Raw genomic sequence first — 24,478 nt, forward strand, 5'->3', positions numbered from 1 at the left:
CCTTGTATAATAAATACACTTCAGCAAGGCACTCCATGACCTGAGCTTCCTAGATATCACATTTCTAAGAGAGAGAGAATAAAGAAATAGCCAAAAAAATTGGCTTCAAAGAAAGAAGGGGGGGCAGAACACAGAAGGCATGGAATGGCAGAAGAATAATGGAACAGGAAGGGCTGATGGGGATGGGAATAGGAGGGCAGGGTAGAACAGTGAGCACGAGGAAAGATAAATACTAAAGACCTTTGAAAATGCCATACAGACACCTATTAACGTAGAAGCTTCCTAAAATATATATAAATACATATATGAAAATTTAATTAAATGGAGTACCCTGTAACAGGAGAAACAGTGCCTCTCACCCAGACACAGACTACTAAATGAAAAGCCTGTGGCACGGTGTGAGTTGTTGGTCAGTGCGGTCCCCTATGCCACCGGAAATATTACAAGCTACTGCCACCTACAGAGGGGAATGCCTCCCGTGGGCTTGTCCCCAGCTCGGTCCCCAGCTGGTGCAAGTGTTTGGGAAGGATTGAGAAACATAGCCTTGTTGGAGATGTGTTACTGTAGGGAATGGGCTTTGAGGTGTCAAAAGGCTCGCACAGCTCCAAGTATGACTTCTTTTCTTGCTTGCAGATCAAGGTGTGAGCTCTCAGCCTGTTCCGGCCACCACGCCGTCACTCTGTCATCACCAACTCTAACCCTATGGAACTGTAAGCCCAACCAAATGCTTTCATTTTTTTTTTTTCTTTTTTTCGGAGCTGGGGACCAAACCCAGGGCCTTGCGCTTGCTAGGCAAGCGCTCTACCACTGAGCTAAATCCCCAACCCCAAATGCTTTTATTTTTAAGTTGCTTTGGTCATGGCATCTATCACGGCAATAGAAAAGTAAGGCACCTGCTCTTGTCTTTCAGAACTTGATGTCAAATACCCTATAGCTGGAGACACAGCAAAGAGTCCTAGAACATGGCGAAATTCAAGTTAGGATAGATCTGAAGACTGCATCCTTCCTGGCTGTCTTTCACAGTGCTGAACAGTTCTACGTACACTTCCAGAGAAGAACAGTCGCAAAGACTCTTACTCAGCTGTGACTACTGCTAGCTAAGTACTGACCGGCCTGGTGAGACGTGTCCACAGATACAATACAGACATGAATGTGATGGGGGTAACCAACTTTGTGATTTGATTTAAATCACACCTCACAAGATGGAATTCATGCCTAGACCAAAAAAAAAAAAAATGGCTAGCTAGATCATAGATTTAAAATACTGACTCTTAAGTGAGCACCACTACACGCAATCCCACAAAAACTATTGAAGTCCTTCCAGGTTCATCTATGACCATATTTTCACTTCCTTATTCTCATAATTTCTTTCCTGTTTACCAGAGATTCAACCCAGACAAAGAGCTGCACAGTGAGGCTGTACAGTGAGGTCTCCACACAGGAAGTTTCTAAACATCTCTCTTTTGAATGCTGCTTTTAAAACCGATATATTGATTTTATTTTATGTATGAGTGTTCTGCTGCACTTGTGTGTTTGGTGCCTGCAAAGGTCAGCAGAAGGAGTCAGATCCCCAGGAACTGGAGTTACAGAGAGGGTTGTTAGTTACCATACGCTGCTGGGGACCAAACCCTGGGCCTCTGCAACAGCAAGTGTTCCTAACTGTTGCCCTCTCTCTGGCCCCTTAGAAATCTTTGTATTTGAGACTAAATGAAGCTCCCAGGCAAGTACAAGTGCAGACGCACTGCTTATGTGTCATGATCAAAATACCATCTTGATAATAATGCACCTGCCTATGTGTGCTCTGGTAAGGATTCCTGGTGTAAGACAGGATTTGGGGGAGGGGGAGGGCCATGCAGATGGCTCAGTAGTAGTGCATGTGCTGCTCATACAGAAGACCAGGGCTCGGCTCTCAGCACCTATAGCAGAAGACTCACTGCTGCCTGTAACTGTAGCTCCAAAGGGTCAAACACCCTTTCCTGGATTTCAAGAGTACCTACCTGCATTCACACATGTGCTCACCCACATATAGGCAGACACATGCATGCTCACAATTAAAAACAAACCTTGAAAACATTCCCCAGGATTTAGTTATTGTGCCCTGATACTAGTAAATTCTTTATGTCATGAGAAATCTAAGACTAATCTAATGGAACTAATTCACCTTACAATAAGAATGCAAGTTAAGATTTTTAAAAGAGAGGTAGATAAAATCTTAACTAGGAATCATTTTAAAAGTCTTAAGTTTTAAAGGTCAGCTTTATTGAGGGATAAATTATGTTAGAGAAAAGCCACTGATTTAAGTGTTGAATTTGAGTTCTGGCAGGTGTAATTTGGCATCATAATCATAGAGCATCCCTGTTTTTCTAGAATGTTCCCTGCCCCCCCTTTGAGTCTTCTTTCCTAGTACTCCGGATTGTGGAAACCACTGACATGCTTCCTGTCAGCATGGTGTTTGCCTCTCTGAATTCCCATACGTGTCTAAGGGTAGCATCCGGTTGTTTTCTTTTGCGTTTGCTTTTGTGGTTCTCCTGAGTTTTGCAGGTACTAGCGAGGTAGATGCTGCCCACACATGTTGAACATTTTAATTGTTTCTAGTTTTTGCCTCTCATGAACAGTGCTGCTACCAACATTGGTCTCTGGGTGGACATGTTTTTGTTTTATTTTATATTTATCAATATTTTAAACTTCATATGACAGGAATACTGTATCTTTTTTAAAAACCTATAACAAAGCTGAGGTCCAGATCAGTAAGAGCCACAGAAGGAGACGCAATCTCTAAAACCAAGGACGACGTGCGGCTTGCAGCCTGCACCTTCAAGGCAGCTCTGCTGAGCCTACACTAAAGGTTAAGTCTGAGAACTCGCACGGACGGCTAGGAGTGCACGTCTCCTACCGCTCACGCCACAGTTTCCAGAGTAAAGGAGCAACCGTTCTATAAGGCAGGAAGGGAAGTCACTTACTGTTAGGTTTAAAAAAGCTAATCAATTCTGACAGCTCAACCAACTCACTGACTTGCTTTCCAGAAAAAAATTAAGGCTATTTCCAGGTCAGTGGAGTAAGCACCCCAGGATTAGTGGCCAGTGGTCATTTTATCCTCTTAAGTGACCATGAATAATGAGGATTACATTACTTTGACATTTTTTGCATTATCCACTCTCAGCTGCCACCATATACCCAAAGCCATCATGATGAATTAGGACGAAAAGGACAGATTAATTTGATTAAAGAATACTTTTTACCATTTTTTCTTCTTGCAAAATTAATCTGTGTTTTAGGTGGCTCAGTATTTGTTTCCCAGTCAAAGATGCAAAAAAGGCTTTAATTCTTCCGCAAAACAAATTAGTTATGATAGCATTCACATACGGAGTGACACTAAAAGCCTAACCTCACCCATCATCCCTGAACTTTGCTATCTCTTTGTGAAAAGAAAAAAAAAGTCCACCGTCCTTCTGTTTCTCAAACAGAAAGTTACCTCAGCTGTCCTTCCCCGTTCCCCACTTTCCACAAGCATCAGCCTTTATACAAGCTAATCAGCAAACCACATCTTAGTTCCTCCCAGCACATGTAACAGCTGAGGAACACAAAAATGCTGGAATAGGCCAACATCTGCCTTCAAACAGACTTCGTAACTGATGGAAAAATGATGTTAAAAGGTAAGACAGCTACTGAAAGGAAAGGGCATCATCACTTAAAATGGTGACGGGGCGAATGGAGTGATGGTTTGGGGGGCAATGGCCTAATCTGGCGACCTGACTTTGGTCCCTGGCATCCCCACAGTGGAAGGAGAGAACCAACCTTGAAAGGTTGTCCTCTGACCTCCAAATGTACAAGCTGGCATGTGCACACTCACACATACACACAAAAAGAATAAATTTAATTAAAAAAAAAAAGCAAATCCTACGGTTGCACAACTTCCAACTCCCTTCCATCCACCCCCTGCTCTGACTGGCTCTTCCTCCAGGGTCACTGGACGTCCAGCACCTTCAGTCCAGCTTCAGTCACAAAAGAGCAACTCAGGACCCGAGTCCAAGAGATTACAACACAGCACGAGTCAACACACGCCGTCAGCCAACGCCAGGCGCCAGGCCGCCGTGCTCAGGAACAGAAGTGGTGGACTATCTTCAAGCATCTCTGAGGGCTCTGACTTTACATCTGCTCCCCTCCCTGCTCGCTGTCTGACAGGAAACTAAGTAAAAGTTTACTTGTGTGCAGCCAAGAAACCATTATTATCTCAACCAGAACTGCTCCACTCTCAGCCAACGGCCACAGGACCTTTTTGCTGGTCAAATTTCAGTGTCTGCATGTGTGGAAACGAATTGTGTTTGGTTTTTGGTTTGTTTGGGGAGGGTGTTTGTTTGTTTGTTTGAGACAGGAGCACTCCCGTGTGTGCCTAAGACAGAATTCCTGACTCCTGTTGTGCTGTGCTCTGTGGAAGGCACACGCTCTTCCCAAAGCTCTCCCGATGGCCTCGGCTTTCCTCTCCAGCCTGGAAGCTGCATTCCAGCCATCTTGGGTTTCTGTGTAACTGAGACACTACAAATTTATGATCCCCTTGCTTACAATTCTCCTGTCTCAGCCTCAGGGTGTTAGGATAGCAGGCCTAAGCAAACATGCCCAGCCTCATTTATGGTTATCTAGAGCATTACCTCCTTAAGTCCCTGTGTTCTCCAACAGTATTCTACATGACAAAACCTCACCAGGGTTAGTGGAGGGCAGGGGGGGGGAGGCAGAGGCAGGCAGATCTCTGGGGGTTCGGGTCCAGCCTGGCCTACAAGTTCTAGAATAGCCAGTGCTGTTATACAGAGAAACTGTCCCCCAAAAATAAACAAAACAAAACAATTCAAGCCAGCCTTTCCCTGGCAACTGCTTCTCCTCAGGCCCCCAGTGCCCTTGGTCCTGATAATGGCTGCCATAATCTAGGAATCCCAGTATAGAATAAAACCGTGGGAGCCTGTTCAAATTACTCAGCACATTTCTCTTAAGAAAAATTGTTTCTCACACAGGTCTCACTACATAGCCTGAACTCACAGAGACCAAACTGCTTCTTCTGTTCACTACCATGGCTGACATACATATAGCGCTAGAGAGATGGTTCAGTTGCTAACAGCAAGTATTGTAGCGGACCTGAGCTCAGTCCCCAGACCATGCTGGGTGGCTCACAGCTGCCTATAACTTTAGCTCGAAGAGCATCCTATGCCTTTGACCTCCAACATGACCTGTACTCATGTGCACACACATAGTTAAAAATACAATCTCCAAAAGGGTCACAGGCACAGAAATGTTAGATTTTATAGCACTGGACAGTGGCCACAGACTGTTGAGAAGGTATAATCTAGAGTTCACCAAACTACGACCTAAACTCCCAGTCTGGTTTGGCTTTAGGGTGGGAGTTGCTTTGGAGTAGGTAGGAAGTGCTTTTTTGTTTATGGTACCAGAAGTTGAATGCCAGGGCCTCACACATAATAGCAAGAATTCTACCAGGAAGCTACATCCCCAGACCAACGCTCTACATAAGTAAGTTAAATGCTTGAGCTCTTGCATATTTTTTAAACTTAAGCAGCTCCTAATTGGGTGCTTTTCTTTTTTTTTTTTTAATTTAAGCTTTATTTATCTGTTCTGTATAGTGTTCTGCCTGCATGTATGCCTGCAGGCCATAAGAGGACACCAGATCACATTACAGATGGTTGTGAGCCACCATGTGGTTGCTGGGAATTGAACTCAGGACCTCTGGAAGAGCAGTTGGTGCTCTTAACCTCTGAGCCATCTCTCCAGCCCCCTGTAAAATATTTTTATTCTTTGGTTATTTCCTACATGCATACAATGAATTAAAACTTTAACTGTGTATTTGTGTGTGTGTGTGTGTGTGTGTGTGAGAGAGAGAGAGAGAGAGAGAGAGAGAGTGTGTTGTGTGTGTATGTAAGTATGTATGAGTGTAGGTGTGTGTATGAATGAGTGAGTGTGTATGTGAGTGCATATGTATGAATGAGTGTGAGCATGCGTGTATTAATGAGTATGTATAAGTGTGTGTGTGAATGAGTGTAAGTGTGTATGTGAGTGACTATGTATAAATGAGTGTGAGCATGCGTGTATTAATGAGTATGTATAAGTATGTATGTGTAAGAGAGTGTGTGTATGTGTGTGTGAATGAGTGTGAGTGTGTATGTGAGTGCCTATGTATAAATGAGTGTGAGCAGGTGTGTATGTGTGTGTGTGTGTGAGAGAGAGAGAGAGGGTATGTGTGTATGTGAGTATGTATGAGTGTAGGTGTGTGTATGAATGAGTGTGAGTGTGTATGTGAGTGCCTATGTATGATGAGTGTGAGCAGGTGTGTATGAATGTGTGTGTGTGTGTGTGTGTGAGAGAGAGAGAGAGAGAGAGGGGTATGTGTGTATGTGAGTATGTATGAGTATAGGTGTGTGTATGAATAAGTGTGAGTGTGTATGTGAGTGCATATGTATGAATGAGTGTGAGCAGGTGTGTGTGTGTGTGTGTGTGTGTAGGTATACGTATTCCAGAGCACACATGCAGAGGTCCGAGGATGGTTTTCTGAGGGTCATTCTCTCCTTCTACATGGTGCAGCATGGCCCCTCTAGTTTCTGCCATGCTGCCTCCTCCAGACTAGCTGGCTGACAAGCGTCTAGGCAGTTCTCCTGTGCCTACGCATCCTATCATAGAAATGCTGGGACCACACATTCAAGCCAGTGCACTTGGCTCTTCTGTTCAGGTTCTGGGGATTTAGCTCAGGTCTTCAGGCTTGAACTGCAAGCGCTGCTTGCTGCTTCATCGTCTCCACGGCCCACACTTCTCCAGTGCTTCCTCGTGCTCTACTCATTCCCCAGACTTCCCTCAGTCTGTTCTTAGAAATGCCCCCCTAGTCTAGCTTTTCCTTTTCAGCTACTTCCCTAAAATGTCAGCCAGTCAGTTATCCTTCAGGCATGGATTTTGTAAACTTAATGCCCCTCCCACTTCTTTCTTCTGAAACCCAAGCCATCTTTTTAAAAATCCCTTTTCATGTGTGTGTTTGTACATGGTGTGTGTGAGGGCTGGCAGTAATTAGTTCTCTTCTTCACTGTGTGAGGTTACCTGACTCAAGCTCAGGTTGTCAGTGTGGGTGGCAAGCGCCTTTACTTGCTGGGCTGTCATACTAGCCTTCTACTCTCTTCTCAGAGCACTTCTGAAACGCTCTCCAAAGCCCTCAGTCTCTCTCTGCCGGTTTATCAATGTTCAGACTTCTTAAGGTAGCACTCTAGTCCTCCACTCTCCAGCTACAACACTCTTCTTACCAGCTTCACCTGCTACAACTCCACTACCAACTCCAGCAATACGAACTTAAACCCCCATGTGTGATCAAGTTTAAAGTTATGGATCCTAGCCAGGCATGGTGCTGATGCATGACTTTAATGCTAGCATTCTTTGTGAGTGCCAAAACTATAAAAAGAAAATCAGTAACAAAAAAAAAAAAAAAGGAAGGAAGAGAAAAGAAGGAAGGAAGGAAAGAAGGAAGGAAGGAAGGAAGGAAGGAAAGAAGGAAGGAAGGAAGGAAGGAGGAAGAAAGAGAAAAAAGAATAGAAAACATCATAGATCCAAAGGCTCACATACCTGATGGAAAAATTCAGTGAAAACATTCCCACTAGAGTGACCGGAGCCTTTCTGTTAACTCTGCTGAAGAAAGTTTACCAATCTTTACAGACTAACTCAAAAGCTACTGTCATACATTATTGTCACACAAGTCTTTAGCCACTTTAGAAAACAACCTCTAGGGCTAAGAACACTGACTGCTCTTCCCAAGATCTTGAGTTCAATTCCCAGCAACCACATATCCCAGCTCACAATCATCTGTAATGAGATCTGATGCCCTCTCTGGTGTGTCTGAAGACAGCTACAGTGTACTCATAAAATAAATAAATCTTTTAAAAAATCTTTAGCACTTCACTTCATGAAGACTTCTTTAATTGGCTCAGAAAATCCCATGTCTTGCATTGCTCTTAGTGTGAACAGCATAGTTATTCTTGCTCCCCTAATAACCTCTCAAAAATGGAATCAATCACACTTCTGTTTTGCATGGCACGAGTAAATAACTGTTCAAAACACTGAGTCCTCTGTACTCTTTTAAAAATAAGAGCAGGGGTTGGGGATTTAGCTCAGTGGTAGAGCACTTGCCTAGCAAGCGCAAGGCCCTGGGTTCGGTCCTCAGCTCCAGAAAAAAAAAAAAAAAGAGCAAAAAATTATTTAGGACATACATTATAAACACACCAAAACCAACTGATTAAAGGTATTTCAAAGAATGAGCCTGGGTCCAGGGGAGGCTGGAGAAAAAGCAGTAACACAGAGCAGTGTGCTAACACAGAGCAGTGGACTAACACAGCGGCTCTTGCAGTGAGAGCGTCAGAAGGATGTGGTGTCTTCATAAGGACCCTCCAGCACCAAGTCTCTTGATGGCTAACTCCATCTACTCTCAGCTCCAGGGAGGGAAGACCTTGTACCATACATCTAGGGTGACAGAGCTGAGGGAAGAGAGCAAGGGGCATGTACAACGGCCAGCAGCCTCGCCACAGAAGCCTGGTCTGATGGCCTAAAGTAGACAGGGTGGGAGATTACCACACTGAATGCAACTATTACGTAGGTGACCTCTGGGACAGAGAACTATCCCTTAAGTAAAAAGTGCTGATCAACAAGAGAAGAAAGTAATGTGCATAGGAGTAACAGTTCCTCTTTGGGTGCTTGTTCCTTTTAAAGCTGTAATTCCTACATTGGGGGTTGAGCTCAAAGCATTGTCTCGCAAACACAGGCATTGGGTTTGGACCCCAGCCGCAAAATATGGGCTCACACACAAAAACACACACACACACACACACACACACACACACACACACACACACACACACACACACACACACACACACACACACACACACACACACACACACACACACACACACAAAAGGAACTAAATCTGTAATTTACCATCTACAATTATGAAATCCTAGACTCAGATGGCTGGTGTTGGAAAGCTAGCTCAGCATCTGAGAGCACACTGCAGAGAGAGGACCTGGGCTCAGGCCCAGCACCCACAGCAACAGAGTTTGAAACCAGCCTGAAATTCTGGTTAAAACTAACAAATAAGACAATGGCTATTTATATGACATTAATTATCCTTTTTTAATCCAAAATCGAAATATGGACAAATAATCTGATTTTATTTAACATTAGTCCCTAAGGCCAGGTATGGTAGTATATGCCTTTAATCCAAGACCTCAGGAAGCAGAGGCAGGAGGGTCTCTGAGAGTTAAAGGCCAGGTTGGTCTATACAGTTTCAAGACAGCAAGAACTAAATTGAGAGACTCTCTCTCAAAGAACAAACTATACCATAAAACTATTTAAAAAAAACTATAAAACTAAGTAAATCAAATTACCAGTTCCAACCTCTTCCATAATGAACAATTCTATAGAAAGATATAAGACATAATACTCGTATGACTAAAGGCTGTATCATTTATTCATTCCTACAAGACAGCTTTGGTTAGAGTGAGTTTACTATTGCTGTCACTAATAACCAATCACTGACAAACATGAAGTCACTAATAACCAATCACTGACACACAGGCTGTCACTAATAACCAATCACTGACAAACATGAAGTCACTAATAACCAATCACTGACAAACATGAAGTCACTAATAACCAATCACTGACACACATGAGTCACTAATAACCAATCACTGACAAACATGAAGTCACTAACAACCAATCACTGACGAACATGAAGCCACTAATAACCAATCACTGACAAATATGAGTCACTAATAACCAATCACTGACAAACATGCAGTCACTAATAACCAATCACTGACAAACATGAAGCCTTCCCAGTGCTGTCATTAGAGATCCCACAGGAAGTTCAATAAACATAAAAACTAAATAAACAAATATAAGAACTACTAAACCAAATGAAAAGTTTTCACCTATTAAAAACCATTGCCTGGGGCTGTGGGCGACTGGTGGGGTAGGCTGAGGTGGAATTAGGCCCAAAAGCTTGCTCTAGTCTAGGCAGGAAGGAAAGAAACGCCATGTGACCTATGAATGGCTTAACGAGGCCTTAATACTTATCTATGCAGAAAACTTGGTATTGAGCGGTTTTCTACTTTTGTTTTCTTTTTTCCTTTCTTCTTTTGAGACAAAGTTTCACTATATAACCCTGGCTGGCCTGAAGCTCACTAATAGACCAGGTTGGCCTCCAACTTGTGGCATATCTGCCTCAGTCTCTGGAGTGCTGAGATGGCCCAAGCCACACCTTTGCCATAGTTTTCCGTTTTTATTTTTTTTTCAAACTTTATTTTTTAGTATATGGGTGTTTTGTCTGTCTGTACGTCTGTGCACTGTGTGCATGCAGTGCCTGGGGAGGTCAGATAACTGGGACTGGACTTAGGATGGCTGTGAACAGCCATGTGGGTGCTAAGAAAGCAACTGTGGTCCTCTGTAAGAGTGACAAGTGCTCTTAACCTCTGAGCCTTCACATCCCTCCAGCCCCTAGAGTTTTCTGTTTTTATAAGGTCTAAGGGAATTGAGTTTAGATCCCATCTATGTATGCAACAGAAATAGATTTTCAGCTTTCAGAACTGCTGTAGAACGTGTCTTGGGAGAAGGTAGAGTACTAGCTGGGATGTGACCACCTTAGAACATTTCCCTAACTTCTGAGGGGAATGGAAAGGAGGCAGGGTCTCATGATATAGCCATGAATTTGCAATGTAGACCATGCTAACCTGAATTTCTGACATAGATAGGCTAGCCTCAAACTCAAACTAGCCTGCTTCTGCCTGAATAGTGGGGTTGATGGTGTAAACTACCAGGCTTGATCCATTTCCCTGACAGCATTCGTTTAACCATTTATCTCTTGCTTGGATGTAACTAAGGCAGGCCTTGACAGTTTTTACTAATTTGCTGTTGCTGCCACAGTGCTGGAGGTGGAGCGGAGTGCCAGGACCTCCCACAAGCTGGGCAAACACTACAGGGCAGGCCCAGCCCCATTAACTAATTTTAAACTCCACTTTGTGATTCTCAAGTCAGGAGACTCTAGTAAGAATATATCAAAATTCCAGAGATGCTCGAAAGTTGTATCCAGTATTGAAACTTTGTAATTACTAAAAACAAAATAAGAACCCTAATTGTTCTCACAACCCAGCTAAAAATGAAGCCTGCAGAGCTTTGCCTGGTGATGCAGAGCCTCGGGGGCTCGCTCTTCTGAGCACTGAAGGGCTCACTCAGGGGAAAGTGAACTCCCTTTGAAGATGAGTACAGAGGCTTTGAAGACTGGGAGATTTGTATGTTTAGTACGAGGAATATAGAAGTTGGATGGAAACTCTGCTTTGCTCCACATACAGTATTTCAAATCAGTAGCTCACAAATGATGAGCTGAAAAAGACTGCAATGGTGAAATGAAAAGGACTTCTGACCTGAAGAGACGGCCATCACCGTTCCTTGGTTCTGGTTTCTCTATGCAAGGTGAGGCATTCCCTTTGCCGTTACTGAAGACGACCGGGTGTAACCACCCACATTCAGCACTGTCCGGGTTCCCACTTCTCTCCATCACTGCAGGCTCTGACAGGCCGTTCCCTAGGTAGTCTGCAGAATACTCAGGTGTACTAGAGATGGCCATCCTGAATGTCTGCCAAATAAAACATCCCCCAGAGTTCCTGCGTGGGTGGTAGCAGGTGAGGCAGGTGCCTAGAGCTTTGGTGAGCTGACTTTCCAGTTATGTTTGGGGCTTAGTTTGTTTTTATAGAGATTTGTTTGTTTAATTTGAATATGAAGTCAGTTTTCGGACTGAGCTAACATGACTTGGAGGGGAATTGTCTTCCAAAAATGACTTCACTTCTGGGGCTAAAGCAGAAGACACTATTGAGGGTCTAAACAAAATACAAGGAAATATGTAGAAAACAGTATTGAGGAGAAAGGGCGGGGTGCTTTACTTTATATGAGTACAAAACTGTGTTAAGAAGATACTCCTCTAGAAAATATCATCCTGAGTGAGGTAACCCAATCACCAAAAAACACACATGGTGTGCACTCACTGATAAGTGGATATTAGCCCAGAAGCTCGAATTACCCAAGATACAATCCACAGACCACATGAAGCTCAAGAAGGACGACCAAAGTGCAGATGCTTCACTCCTTCTTAAAAGGGGAAACAAAAATGTTCATAGGAGGACATATGGAAACAAAGTTGGAGCAGAGACTGAAGGAATGGCCATTCAGAGCCTGCTGTGCCTGGGTGTATAGCCCATATATATGCAGCCACCAAAACTAGACAACATTGATGGAGCCAAGAAGTGCATGCTGACAGGAGCCTGATATAGCTGTCTCCTGAGAGGCACAGCCAGAGCAGGACAAATACAGAGGCAGATGCTCGCAGCCAACCATTGATTGAACTGAGAACAGGGTCCCCATTGGAAGAGTTAGAGAAAGGACTGAAGGAGTTGAAGGGGTTTGCAACCCCACAAGAACAACAATACCAACCAACCAGAGCTACCAGGGACTAAACCACTACCCAAAGACTATACATGGACTGACCCTGGACTCTGACCTCATAGGTAGCAATGAATATCCTAGTAAGAGCACCAGTGGAAGGGGAAGCCCTTGGTCCTGCCAAGACTGGACACCCCAGTATAAGGAAATGTTGGGGGGGGAGAGGTAGGGAGGAGTGGATGGGAAGGGGAACACCCTTATAGCAGAAGGGGAGGGGGATGGGATAGGGGGCTTATGGCTGGGAAACTGGGAAAGGGAATAACATTTGTAATGTAAATAAAAAATCCAATAAAAAAGAAAAAGAAAATGAAAGACAAAATTAATCTCATGCACCCAGAGACTTCACAGTTGCTGGGTCTCCCAATATCTGTTCACTCTTTTGTGCTTTTTAAAAAACTATGTTCATTCATTTCTTCATTAAAGGTATATCTTTGGATACCTGTTTAAGAAGAAGAGGAGAAGGAAGAGGAGGAGGAGAGGAGGAGGAGGAGGAAGAAGAGGAGGAAGAGGAGGAGGAGGAAGAAGAAAAGGAGGAGGAGGAAGAAACTCCTAAGTTCAGCTTGGTAGATGTGAACACTGCTCTCCATCATGCTGCCCAACCCTAGCCTTTGCAAGCTGACACGTGACAAGGCTAGTCCAAAAAAATAAGGGACACGTGCAAAGTTCAGATATGAGAGAAACCAAGGCAGAAGGACCGTTTGACCAGGAGTTTGAGATCAGCCCCAACAACACCACAAGATCCTGCCTCAAAATAAATGAGAATTTAAAATAAGGCAACGCATGGGAAGTCTTCTCTTTATGACAAAGGACTGCACAAATTACCACCTAAATAAGCATGGATAACTCTGAAGTGCCTCTGTGCCCCAAGCACCGTGCCCATGCCTTAATCCCACCACCCGGGAGGCAGAGGCAGGCCTTAGCAAGACCTTGTCTCCAAAAAAAAAAAAAAGAAAAAAAGAAAAATTGAATAATTAATTTAACTCTTCTCACAGATCGCTGATTAACTTAGAATATGATGAAATTGGGTTCTGTCCTTCACTGTAAGCTTAATTCATAACTTACTTTAATTTAGTCTCAACTCTCTAAAATGTCATGGCCCCCAATCCTCACAAGGGCTTAAAATGTGACCACCCTTGCAACTGTTCCAGTGTTGTGGTGTAAAGAATGAAAGGTGCTGAAATTCTACAGTGACTAACAACCAAACTGAGGAGAGGAGCGGTACACATAAACGGAATGGGACAAAGGTAATGAATGTGACACACCTGGAACACAAGAACAAGAAAGGATAGGTGACTTAGGAGGGCATAGGGAGGCAAAGTTTAGAACAGAGACTGAAGGAACGACCATTCAGAGCCTGCCCCACATGTGGCCCATACATATACAGCCACCAAACTAGATAAGTTGGATGAAGCAAAGAAGTGCAGGCCGACAGGAACCGGATGTAGATCTCTCCTGAGAGACACAGCCAGAATATGGCAAATACATAGGCAAATGCCAGCAGCAAACCACTGAACTGAGAACGGGACCCCTGTTGAAGGAATCAGAGAAAGGACCGGAAGAGCTTGAAGGGGCTCGAGACCCCATATGAACAACAATGCCAACCAACCAGAGCTTCCAGGGACTAAGCCAAAGACTATACATGGACTGACCCTGGGCTCCAACCTCATAGGTAGCAATGAATAGCTTAGTAAGGGCACCAGTGGAAGAGGAAGCCCTTGGTCCTGCCAAGGCTGGACCCCCAGTGAATGGGATTGTTAGGGGTAGGGCAGTAATGGGGGGAAGATGGGGAGGGGAACACCCATATAGAAGGGAAGGGGGAGGGGCTAGGGGGATGTTGGCCTGGAAACCAGGAAAGGGAATAACATTTGAAATGTAAATAAGAAATACCCAATTTAATAAAGGTGGAAAAGAAAAGAAAAGAAAGAGAGAGAGAGAGAGAGAGAGAAAGAAAGAAAGAAAGAAAGGAAGAAAGAAAGAAAGGAAAAGAAAGAAAGGAAAGAAGGAAGGAAGCATAGGTGAGCCAGCCATGGAGGCAGAAGCAGGTGGGTCTCAGCGTTTGAGACAGCCTGCTCTACATAGTGAAGCCAGCCAGGACTACACAGAAACTCTGCCTCAAAAGTATCAGGAGGAAAGAAAGGGAGAGAGGGAAGCAAAGAGTAGTGGGTCAGACAAGGGCCGTAATTTGCAGACCTCAGGAATCATGTATGTCTGGTATGTTTCAGTAAATAATATATGCCACTGATGGCATTTAAGCCGCAAAACTTACACAACCTATGTGATTCTGGCAATTGGGACTTAGGGTCTTACTGCTGTGAACAGGCACCATGACCAATACAAGTCTTACAAAGGACAACATTTAATTGGGGCTGGCTTACAGGTTCAGAGGTTCAGTCCTTTATCATCAAAGTAGGAGTATGACAACGTCCAGGCAGACATGGTGCAGGAGGAGCTGAGTTCTACATCTTCATCTGAAGGCTGCTAGCAGGAGGTAGCTAGGAGGAGGGTCTTAAGCCCACACCCACAGTGACACACCTCCCCCAATAGGGACACACTTTTTAATAGTGCCACTCCCTGGGCAGAGCATATACCATCACAAGGCCCAAAGTAATAAAGACATGAAACAAAGACACGGGCGTGAAGGAGAAGGGGGTGAGGCCAATTTAAGAAGTAGGATGCAAATACAAATGGAAGGGGAGAAATGTATGAATTCTGGGTGTGTTAGTTAGGTTTTTGTGTCACTGTGACCAAACCCCTGAGAAGAACTTGAAAGAGGATTTATTTGGGCTCATGGTATTGAGGTATTGACCCATGGTAGAGTCTGGTAGATCACAGCAGTTCACGTCACAGCAGCCAGGAAACAGAAGTAGCAATAGAGGAAGGAGTGAGGCCCAACAATCACCTTCAAGGCCACACCCTAGTGACCAGCTTACCCCATAGGACCCGCCTAACTTCACCTACCTCCCATTAATGCCATGATACCTACCGTGGATTAATCATTAACTACGTCAGAGCCCACGTGACCTCTGGGAAAACATCACACCATGTATGTGTAACTTAAGGAACCCAAAGTACTCTATGAGAACCCAGGAAAGATGTGTGTCCACATAGGGGTTGGTGTGTCTGGTGAAGGGGAAAGGCTGCCTGGGCTGGCTAAAAGGCAAATCCACTCTAGCTGAGTACAATGTGCATTTAAACCCAAATGGAACTGTCCAGAAATTGTAAACATTCATCTTAACCCCAAGAAAGTAAGTGGAGCCATGAGGTTTATGAAGCACTGGATAGGCAGAAAAGGCCAAGTGCCTAGCTATAGAATTGAACTCACGAAACTGCAGTACAGGTTGAACAAGGATAAGTGTAAAGATGAAGCCGATCACATCAGAGCTCAGAGCTGATGCCGTGAGCAGTGGTAGAGCCTTTGCCTAGTGTGTATACAGCCCTGGATTTCATCTCCAGCACTGACGTTACAAACACAAACGCGCAGAACACCATTTATTCTAAACAGTATCTCAGAACTCCTGAAATAAGTCTGACATACCTTTAGTCGTGCTGACTTGGCAGTTAACATGGAAGGAAGGGAAAGAACCATGACGGACCATTTCTTCCTTTTACTGTGGTGACTCAGTACATAGCCCCTGCTGACCTTGAACTCGCCTTCTGGTCTACCTTCCAAGCACCAGGATTCTAGGTGGACACTACCAGGCCCAGCCCATACTCCTCCTTTATTTTCCAATTCTGTGAGTGGCTTTTGTGCTCTGTTGACTTACTAGTGAGTGGTTCAGATGAGTTGTTGGCACGAGTAAGCCTTCTTAGCTGTTCTACGTAGGAATTGTGGGCTGCTATCACAGTAATCGATGTGGAGGAGCAGGAGTCGGGTCTCTCTATTATTAAAATCATCTCAACCAAGCAGTTGCTACTTAGTTCATTCAGGCAGCGGCTTTCCTTGCCAACTGAACCTCTTGAAGATAAAGGCATCAGGATTAACTCTGGCTTCCAGAGTCAAAGACTTGACAGCCTAAATCTCCAGTAATTTAGGTGGAAAAACCACATTGTAGTTCTAGGGCTTAGAAAACTAGCCCAAAGGAAGCCAAAAACCAGTTCCTCTCAGATCCTCTCTTGCCTTCCTGTCTTTCACTCACTCTCCATTGAGGCACTGTTACGACTTGAATTCTCTCCCCCTCAGTTCCCAGGTGGGTAATAATTAAAGTCTTTTTCCTCAGAGCCAGCCATAAAAGCTAAGAAATAATCCTCTAATACCCCCAGTACACCACTACACAGGTTCTGTGTAAGAGCTCTCTGTAGAGGAATTCTTGGACCTACCTTGTTTGGGCCCTAACACTGCAAGGGAAGAATGGAGAAGGATCTGGCCAGACAGTCTCTGTAGGTTTCCCTTTCACTCTGCTACTGTACCCTTCTTCACGAGTACTTGTTGACCAACACAGTTGGCCAAGCTTCATCAATCCTATGACTGAAAATTAACATTGGATGGCAGTCTGGAGGCTTCCATATCACATGCAACTCTAACCAGATAATTGTGCTTTTCTCTGGGGAATCTGTGCACTGCCAGTTCAAGTCAGTGAAAGGGAAGGTCTAGGCTTTATAGTAGGTATCGACATAAAGGTAAACGTGGAAACTTGGGAATTTGACACTGGCTTGAACTTCAGCGGCTAGAGAGGGTAATGAGGTAACACGACATGCTCCCACCTCTAAATGCTACCCAATTCCTGCTCAGTGGTATAGCTGTCTAAAGAATATACTTTTTCCATAAAGGGAAAGTGGTGTAACGGTAAAGCTTGTGGACAGAGAGCCTCTCTTCCCACACCTTTTTAACAGGCAATTAAAAATAAAATAAAAAATAAAACAAACAAACAACAACAAAAAACCCTCATGTTAACTTGCATTTTAAACAGTCTGGAGAAGTATATTGTGTGGTGTTTCCCAGTCTTAAACACAGACCTCCTCCACTTTCAAGAAGGGCCATTAAAGAGCATATTTGGGGCCAGGGAACTGGCTCGGTAAAAGCATTTGCTGCTCAAGGCTGAGCACTGGAGCCTGTGTAAAAGCTGAAAGTGAGAACCAGCACCCAGCACTGTCCTCCCTCCTACCTCCAAAGACAAAGCGTGGCATGGTACACCCTCACACACCAACATGCACACGTACACACACGCATTCACAAAAATATTTTTAAGGCTGGAGAGATGGCTCAGCAGTTAAGAGCACCGACTGCTCTTCCAGAGGTCCTGAGTTCAAATCCCAGCAACCACATGGTGGCTCACAACCATCTGTCATGAGATCTGATGCCCTCTTCTGGTGTGTCTGAAGACAGCCACAGTGTACTTATACATAATAAATAAATAAATCTTTTTAAAAAATATTTTTGAAAAAGAACATATTAGGGAAACTGTTGAAAAAAGTAGAGCCTTTGGCTCAAAAAAGACGGTAATTTCTTCAAAAGATTAGCATTAATGCTAACCTAAATATGAATTCTAAAAACATACCTGTTTTTAATAGATATTTTTTGAAAACAAACACATCATTAGAATATTTGTCTTTCCCCAAGGAGAAAACAGCAGGTAAGATGAACACCCTCGCATGAGCCCCGACTGCCCTGGCACAGAATGAGGAGACAGAGAACTCTAGACTTAGCAGGTCCACGGTTTTCCAGGCCCCAGCAGTTGAAAGCAATCTATGGATTCTGGCAGAAGCCAATGCTCCAGTTAACTGTAGTACGCATTTTCCTTCCCAAAGAGCCTGACTCCCTTCCACTCAGGCAAAAAGAGCGTGAGCTTGGAACAGGTAAAACCGAAGTGAAAGGGACAACTCAAGGGCTCTTACTCCTTCTAACCTACCTGGACTACCTCTGGCATGGTTGTGTCACCAGCACGTGGGCACGTGGTGGAGGCTGGCGCCCTGCTGTATGCCCTATCGACTTTACTGACCAATTCGGAGTGCAGCTAGCATCCCCATCCCAAAGCCTCAGTTTCACAGAGACTTCATAACCAGAAAGAAAGGCTGTCAGTTCTTTCCCAGTTCCCACCGCTGGACTTTCAGACTTTTAGAACGAGATTAGGGATCTTTATCGCGCAAATGTCTCAGGGGAAAATTCTTTCTCTGGAACACTCATTTGTATTTCAGCAGGCCCTACACTGAGAATAGCTGGCATTGTTTCCTCCTGCCACTACTTCCAAACAGTAAACATGGTGGTACACGGTGGTACATACTTATAATGCCAGAAGTCGAGACAAAGACGGCCCGGTCTACAGAGTGATTTTAAGCTAACCAAGACTTCAAAGTGAGACCCTGTCTCCAAAGAAAGAGAGGGAGCGGGGAAATGTACTGGCAAGGGGGGTGGGGGGACCAAAATGGTGTGGAACTCCCTTATAACTCAGTGGAAGTAAATCTCAGCATTTTTTTTCTAAGATTTAATTACTTATTTACATTATGTAGATGAATACATTGTAGCTGTCTTCAAACATTACAGATGGTTGTGAGCCACTGTGTGGTTACTGGGAATTGAACTCAGGACCTCTGGAAGAGCAGCCAGTGCTCTTAACCGCTGAGCCACCTCTTCTAGTCCCAGCATTTACTATTAAATTTAGCCCTTTATTACTAACAAATCTAGCCCTTCTTGAAAATTCTGAAATAGATCATACATTATGTGGAGTTAATGTGGGTATTCTGGAAGCAGAGGCAGAAACCATCCAGGGCTATATAGTAAGATCTTTTTCAAAAAAAAAAAAAAAAAAAACAAATGAACTAACACTCTTAAGGAGAAGAACCACAAGGAAATCTCCTTTTAGCACTGCCAGGGAGAGCTGCCTTGCATGGTACACTCTAACCAGAATTTTGCATAAATGCCATTTTAAAAGCTGACTTCTCAGATGTCAGTGGAGGTACATACCTTTATTCCCAGCACTCGAGGCAGAGGCAGGTGGATCTCTGAGTTCGAGACCAGTCTGTTCTACAAAGTGAGTTCCAGGACAGCCAGGGCTACACAGAGAAACCCTGTCTCAAAAAAAGATAAAAAAAATAAATAAATAAACAAAAAACAAAACAAAACAAAAAAGTAGACTTCTCTGTGGAGGTCTCTACATTTCAAAAATCTTTTGACAAGACATAAGATCAATAATTTCTGCTTGTCCTTGAACTCATGGGCATTGTTTACCAGTTGCAAAGAAAAATGAATTTTTTGGACAGGATCTCTTATAGAGTACGGAGACCTCAAGCTTGCTTCAAAAGGAAAGGTCTATGACCTTGAACTCCTGCTCCTGCCTCTCCTTCGGAGTACTGGGACTTCGGGCACATGCCACCGTAGGTTTATGGAGTGCTGGACTACACAGTAAGTAAGGCTCTAGGTAATTACTGCTCTACTGAGGGAGCTAAATCCCTAGCCTTTCAGATGTTCAATGCCAGAAGCATTGTAGGAACAAAAAATTATCAGATTGGTCGAATGTTATCTAGTGCAGTTAAAAGCCTAATCCAGGGACTGGGGATTTAGCTCAGTAGTAGAGCGCTTGCCTAGCAAGCACAAGGCCCTGGGTTCGGTCCCCAGCTCCGGAAAAAAAAAAAAAAAGCCTAATCCCTTAAGTCAGACAAACCTGAGGTTTAAATCTTGCTCACAGCTGAAATTCAGGTGAGCCCATATCTGCAAAGAAAGCCTATGTCATGGAAATGCCTGAAGTTGGAAATTACCTAGACACAGAAATATCAAGAACTATGCAAAGTAACGTTCGCTTGCTATTGGGTTTTCATATCTGTCCTGCAGTTAAAACCAACACTGTGGCTAGCCCTTTGATCTGCCCAACACAGCAACCTCAACAGCCACTTAAGGAACAGCAATTCCTCATTAAATATGATACAACATCACTCCCAGGGAAAGAGAGTACAGTAATACTGGAGTATTTTGTTTTTAATTTGGAATGCAACCTAAATGTCTACTCAAGAGAGAGTGCATAAAGTACAATGTTATTCATATGATGAAAAAATCACTTTAAAGGTAGGGAACTGGTGCAGCCCTCAAGCACCATATCCAAGGCCCTGACTTCCATGCCTAACACTGAAGAAAGAAAGAAATGAAAGAGAGAGTGATTTTTCTCCACACAGCCTTAACCTTCCAATTCGTAATTGCAATCCTGTTTCTTTTCTTTATGTGTACACCAAAAATCTAAAGAGCACACTCAAAAAACAGAAACTAAAGGGTGGTGGGGGGAGCGCTATGGTAGTAGATGACTTTAGTCCCATCACAGGAAGTAGAAGCAAGAGGATCTCTGTGAGTTTGAGGACAGCCGGACCTACATATCGAGTTCTAGGCCAGCCAGAACTACATAGTGAGACCCTGCTGTTGTTTTAAAAGACTATTGCCCAGTATGGTGCAGAATGTTCTTATAATCCCGACTGAGCCAAGAGGATCTTGAGTTCAAGGCCAGGCTGAGCAGACAGAAACACAGCTGGGAAAGAAACACAGAAATTATTGATCTTGTGAAGGTTCCCAAAAGGCAGTGGTAGCCCGATTTAGCAATGGGAATCACTCAATCTCCAAGTCAGGTGACTCACTCTGTCTTTATTCTATTCCTCACTAAGATACTTCCTATCCCTGACTTTCCATTTTCTCACCCAAACAGAGCTGACAACATCTGCCTTGCAGTGTGAGATGAAATAATGGGGGAAATGTCATTATGCCGACCGTCCTAGACTTAACTTTTGCATAATCAGTCAGGAAGCGTTTGACGAAAATGCAGAGTCTGCACCTTTTGCCTAAGGTAGAAAAAACGTCAACATAAAAGGTCCAACCCCTTATCTTCCTCTTACCATCTCACGTGGCTGCCTCCTTTGCTGTCTAAATATAGTAGAGCGTGCAGAGAGACGACCGATTACCACTTTTAATAGGCTGCCTTTGGGACTCCCTGTGACCTTGGGATCCACTTTCCCACTTTGCCAATCTCCCGCGCTGGGCTGCGTTCCCATCCACCCAAACACACCTATCCTTCTGCAGCATGGCAGGCAGATCACCACGCCACGGTGGCGGTCACAAAACAGACTGTAAAAATGGTAATGCAGTGTTGTTGGTGCTGGAACGTTCCGTTTACTTCCCACCAGTAAAAGTACTATGGATTCTTGGCGCCCACTCTGCAGAAAGGAGGAGTCCAAAGCCTCGGACAGGAACAACTCTGCAACTTACTTCCAAAAGCACGGTCCCTGCCTTTGGGTTCCATGCAAAAAGAAACTGGCAGAGGGGAACCCCAAGCTGTAGGCTGCAAGTGAGATGAGTCGACCCACAGCTCACACCCTCCCAGCACAAGAGGACGCACCAAACTCCCATTTCCCACCCAGCATATTCCCCCCTCCCCCCGGCCCGCCGCAACGTCCCACCTGCCTTGAAGGCCATGTTGTCATCGTCCTTGGCCCCGAAGGTCTCCAGCATGGACACGAAGAGCACCCCGTAGGCGTTCTGGATGCCAAACACAGACCCATTGCACCACATGGCCGCCAGCATCACCAGCCAGCCCCAGCCGCCCTCGGGGGGTTCGGGGGGCACCTCGTTGCCCGTTGACCTCGTCAGCTCCACCTCCACTTTCTCTACGGACACGTCGGAGACATCCGACGGTCCCGGGACGGGCAGCGGAGCGTCATCCGAGGGCGCGGGCCCGGGCGGCTGCGCCTCGTTCGTCTCCGGCTCGGCGGCGGCGGGCTCCTCCTGGGACGGCACCATAGCCCGAGGTGGCCCCGTCGGGCGCCGAGAGAGCTCGCGGGCGCAAGGTCCGGGGTGGCTCGCGGAGCCTGGGACAGCCGCGCAGACCGAGAAGGGAGGCTGAGGCGAGGACTGTGGAGCCACCGGCCGACGAGCGGCGCACACCGTAGACACCGCCTAAGGCGGTGAGAGGACTTGACACACCGGCTGCCCCTCGCGCCTGATTGAGCCGGCCCTCAGCTGCCGCCTCTTAAAAGCGCCCCTCCCGCCCTCCTGCACCGCCTAGGGGCGTGGCCAGCGGAGGCCTTACACCCTGAGCCCACAGGTGATTGGGCGTTGGCAAGCGGAGGCTCCGCCCCATGGGAGGGGAGCAAGGATCGCCCCCGCGCGCGCGCCTTCAGGCGCGCGGCCAAATTAGCTACCCGGTGTCTGTGTCCAGGCATAATGTGACCTCCTCTCAGCATTAGCTTAATACGTTCTGGCGAGCGTCTCCTACATGTGGGCTGCGAAGGTGATCGATCAGGTAGGGCTGCCCTGCGTCCTTACCCTCACCGGAACGGAGAGTCACAATTGATACCGTTAATGTTTGTTGTCCCTTTTGTGCTAATTATAATATAGAAGAATCCTTATGCCACATTCCCACTTAAAAGGCAATTCAAGAATCAGGGGCCTTGTTTAATTATTCCAATTCTGTAAATGCACAGTTCGTTTTGAATACTTGGCACATTGAAGATGCTCACTTTGGAAAACAGACTGGGATTCTAAATTTTTCAACTAACAAATATTTTTGGCAGGTGGCTATAAAGCAATACTTTTCAACTGCACAAGTAGTCTTCACACTAAACAAAGAACTAGCACTTATATTCAATTTCTCTGGCCCCTGAGGCATGGTATGCCGATGTATCTTCTTAATTTCTCAGATATTCAGATTACTCACTCCAAACAAAATCAAAATATGACAGTGTGGTGGGTTACACAGTAATTGTAATTATTATATTTTTGCTTCTCTCTGTTCTAAACTAGTAAGTAAAAACAGTCCAGAAACAGAAAATGGAGTTCAGTGGGGTTCAAATACTGGGACATTAGCCAGGAGGGTGTTAGCACACACTTTTATCCTCCCACTCAGGAGGCAGAGACAGGTGGATCTCTGAGTTCTAAGCCAGCCAGTCTGTTCTACAGAGTTCCAAGACAGTCAAAGCTACACAGAGAGACCCTGTCTTGAAACCAACTACCCCTATAATCCCCACCACCATCACCACCAAAAAAGGATAGTACCTGCAGGAAATAAGTTTGAGCTAAGCTCCAGATTAGCCACAGGTTTCGTGGGCAAGGACAAGCAAAGAGCATTTCAGCCAAAGAAAAGGAGAAGAAACCAAAGAAAGAGGGGTATTCCAGAGGAATGACCTGGGAATATAGGTCAAAGTGGGTGCTTTAGAGATTAAGTTAAAATGGCACAATATCTTGGATACATAATATCCTTCAAAGGCTTGCCTTGGTGTCTGGTAACTCTTTTTTAAAAAGGAAGAAGAAAGAAAGAAAGCATTTAAATGGGGGCTGGCTTACAGTTTCAGAAGTTTAGTCCATTACCATCAGGGTAGGGAGTTGTGATGGTTTGCATATGCTTGGCCCAGGGATGGCACGATTAGGAGGGGTGGCCTTGTTGGAGTAGGTGTGTCACTGTGGGTGTGGTCTTTAAGACCCTCATCCTAGCTGCCTGGAAACCAGTAATCTGCCAGCAGCCTTCAGATGAAGATGTAGAACTCTCAGTTCCTCCTGCCCCATGCCTGCCGGGATGCTGCCGTGTTCCTGCCTTGATGATAAAGAACTGAATCTCTAAACCTGTAAGCCAGCCTCAATTAAATGTCATCCTTATAAGAGTTGCCTTGGTCATGGGGTGTTCACACACAGTAAAACCCTAACTAAGAAGGCGTCTCTTCATAGCAATGAAACCCAAACTAAGACACAGGGGATCAAACACCTTCCGATACGTGTAGGCAAAACACTCATATATGAATAAAATAAACTAAATATCTAAATAAGAAATTTAAAAACAAATTACTAAATTGAATATACAAAGTTCTGAACCGCTGAATATGTGGCCATGAGATTCCAATTATGTTCCGTGTAAGCGCAGTTTCTAGCTATGTCACATAATACAGGCTGGTTTGACGCCGTCTTAATGACCATTGGAAATCAACCAGCAAGCATGTAGCTTTGAGCTACTTCAGTGGCTACAGAGAAGTTTCTAAAACAACCTTACTGAGACGCACT

The 24,478-nt window shown here is 44.8% G+C and overlaps 1 protein-coding gene across 1 annotated transcript in view; it reads right to left on the reverse strand.

Moving 5' to 3' along the window:
• Positions 1–22,419, reverse strand: part of Slc16a10 (solute carrier family 16 member 10) — a 105,921-nt gene extending 83,502 nt beyond the window's left edge. The window contains exon 1 of the mRNA XM_032889139.1: positions 21,889–22,419. Coding sequence (XP_032745030.1) covers positions 21,889–22,228 — 340 coding nt within the window. The 5' untranslated portion in view covers positions 22,229–22,419. The remainder of the gene's footprint in view (positions 1–21,888) is intronic.
• Positions 22,420–24,478: the final 2,059 nt, after the last annotated feature.

This window comes from Rattus rattus, chromosome 18, assembly GCF_011064425.1.
Source record: "Rattus rattus isolate New Zealand chromosome 18, Rrattus_CSIRO_v1, whole genome shotgun sequence".
In the NCBI taxonomy this organism is placed as follows: Eukaryota; Metazoa; Chordata; class Mammalia; order Rodentia; family Muridae; genus Rattus; species Rattus rattus.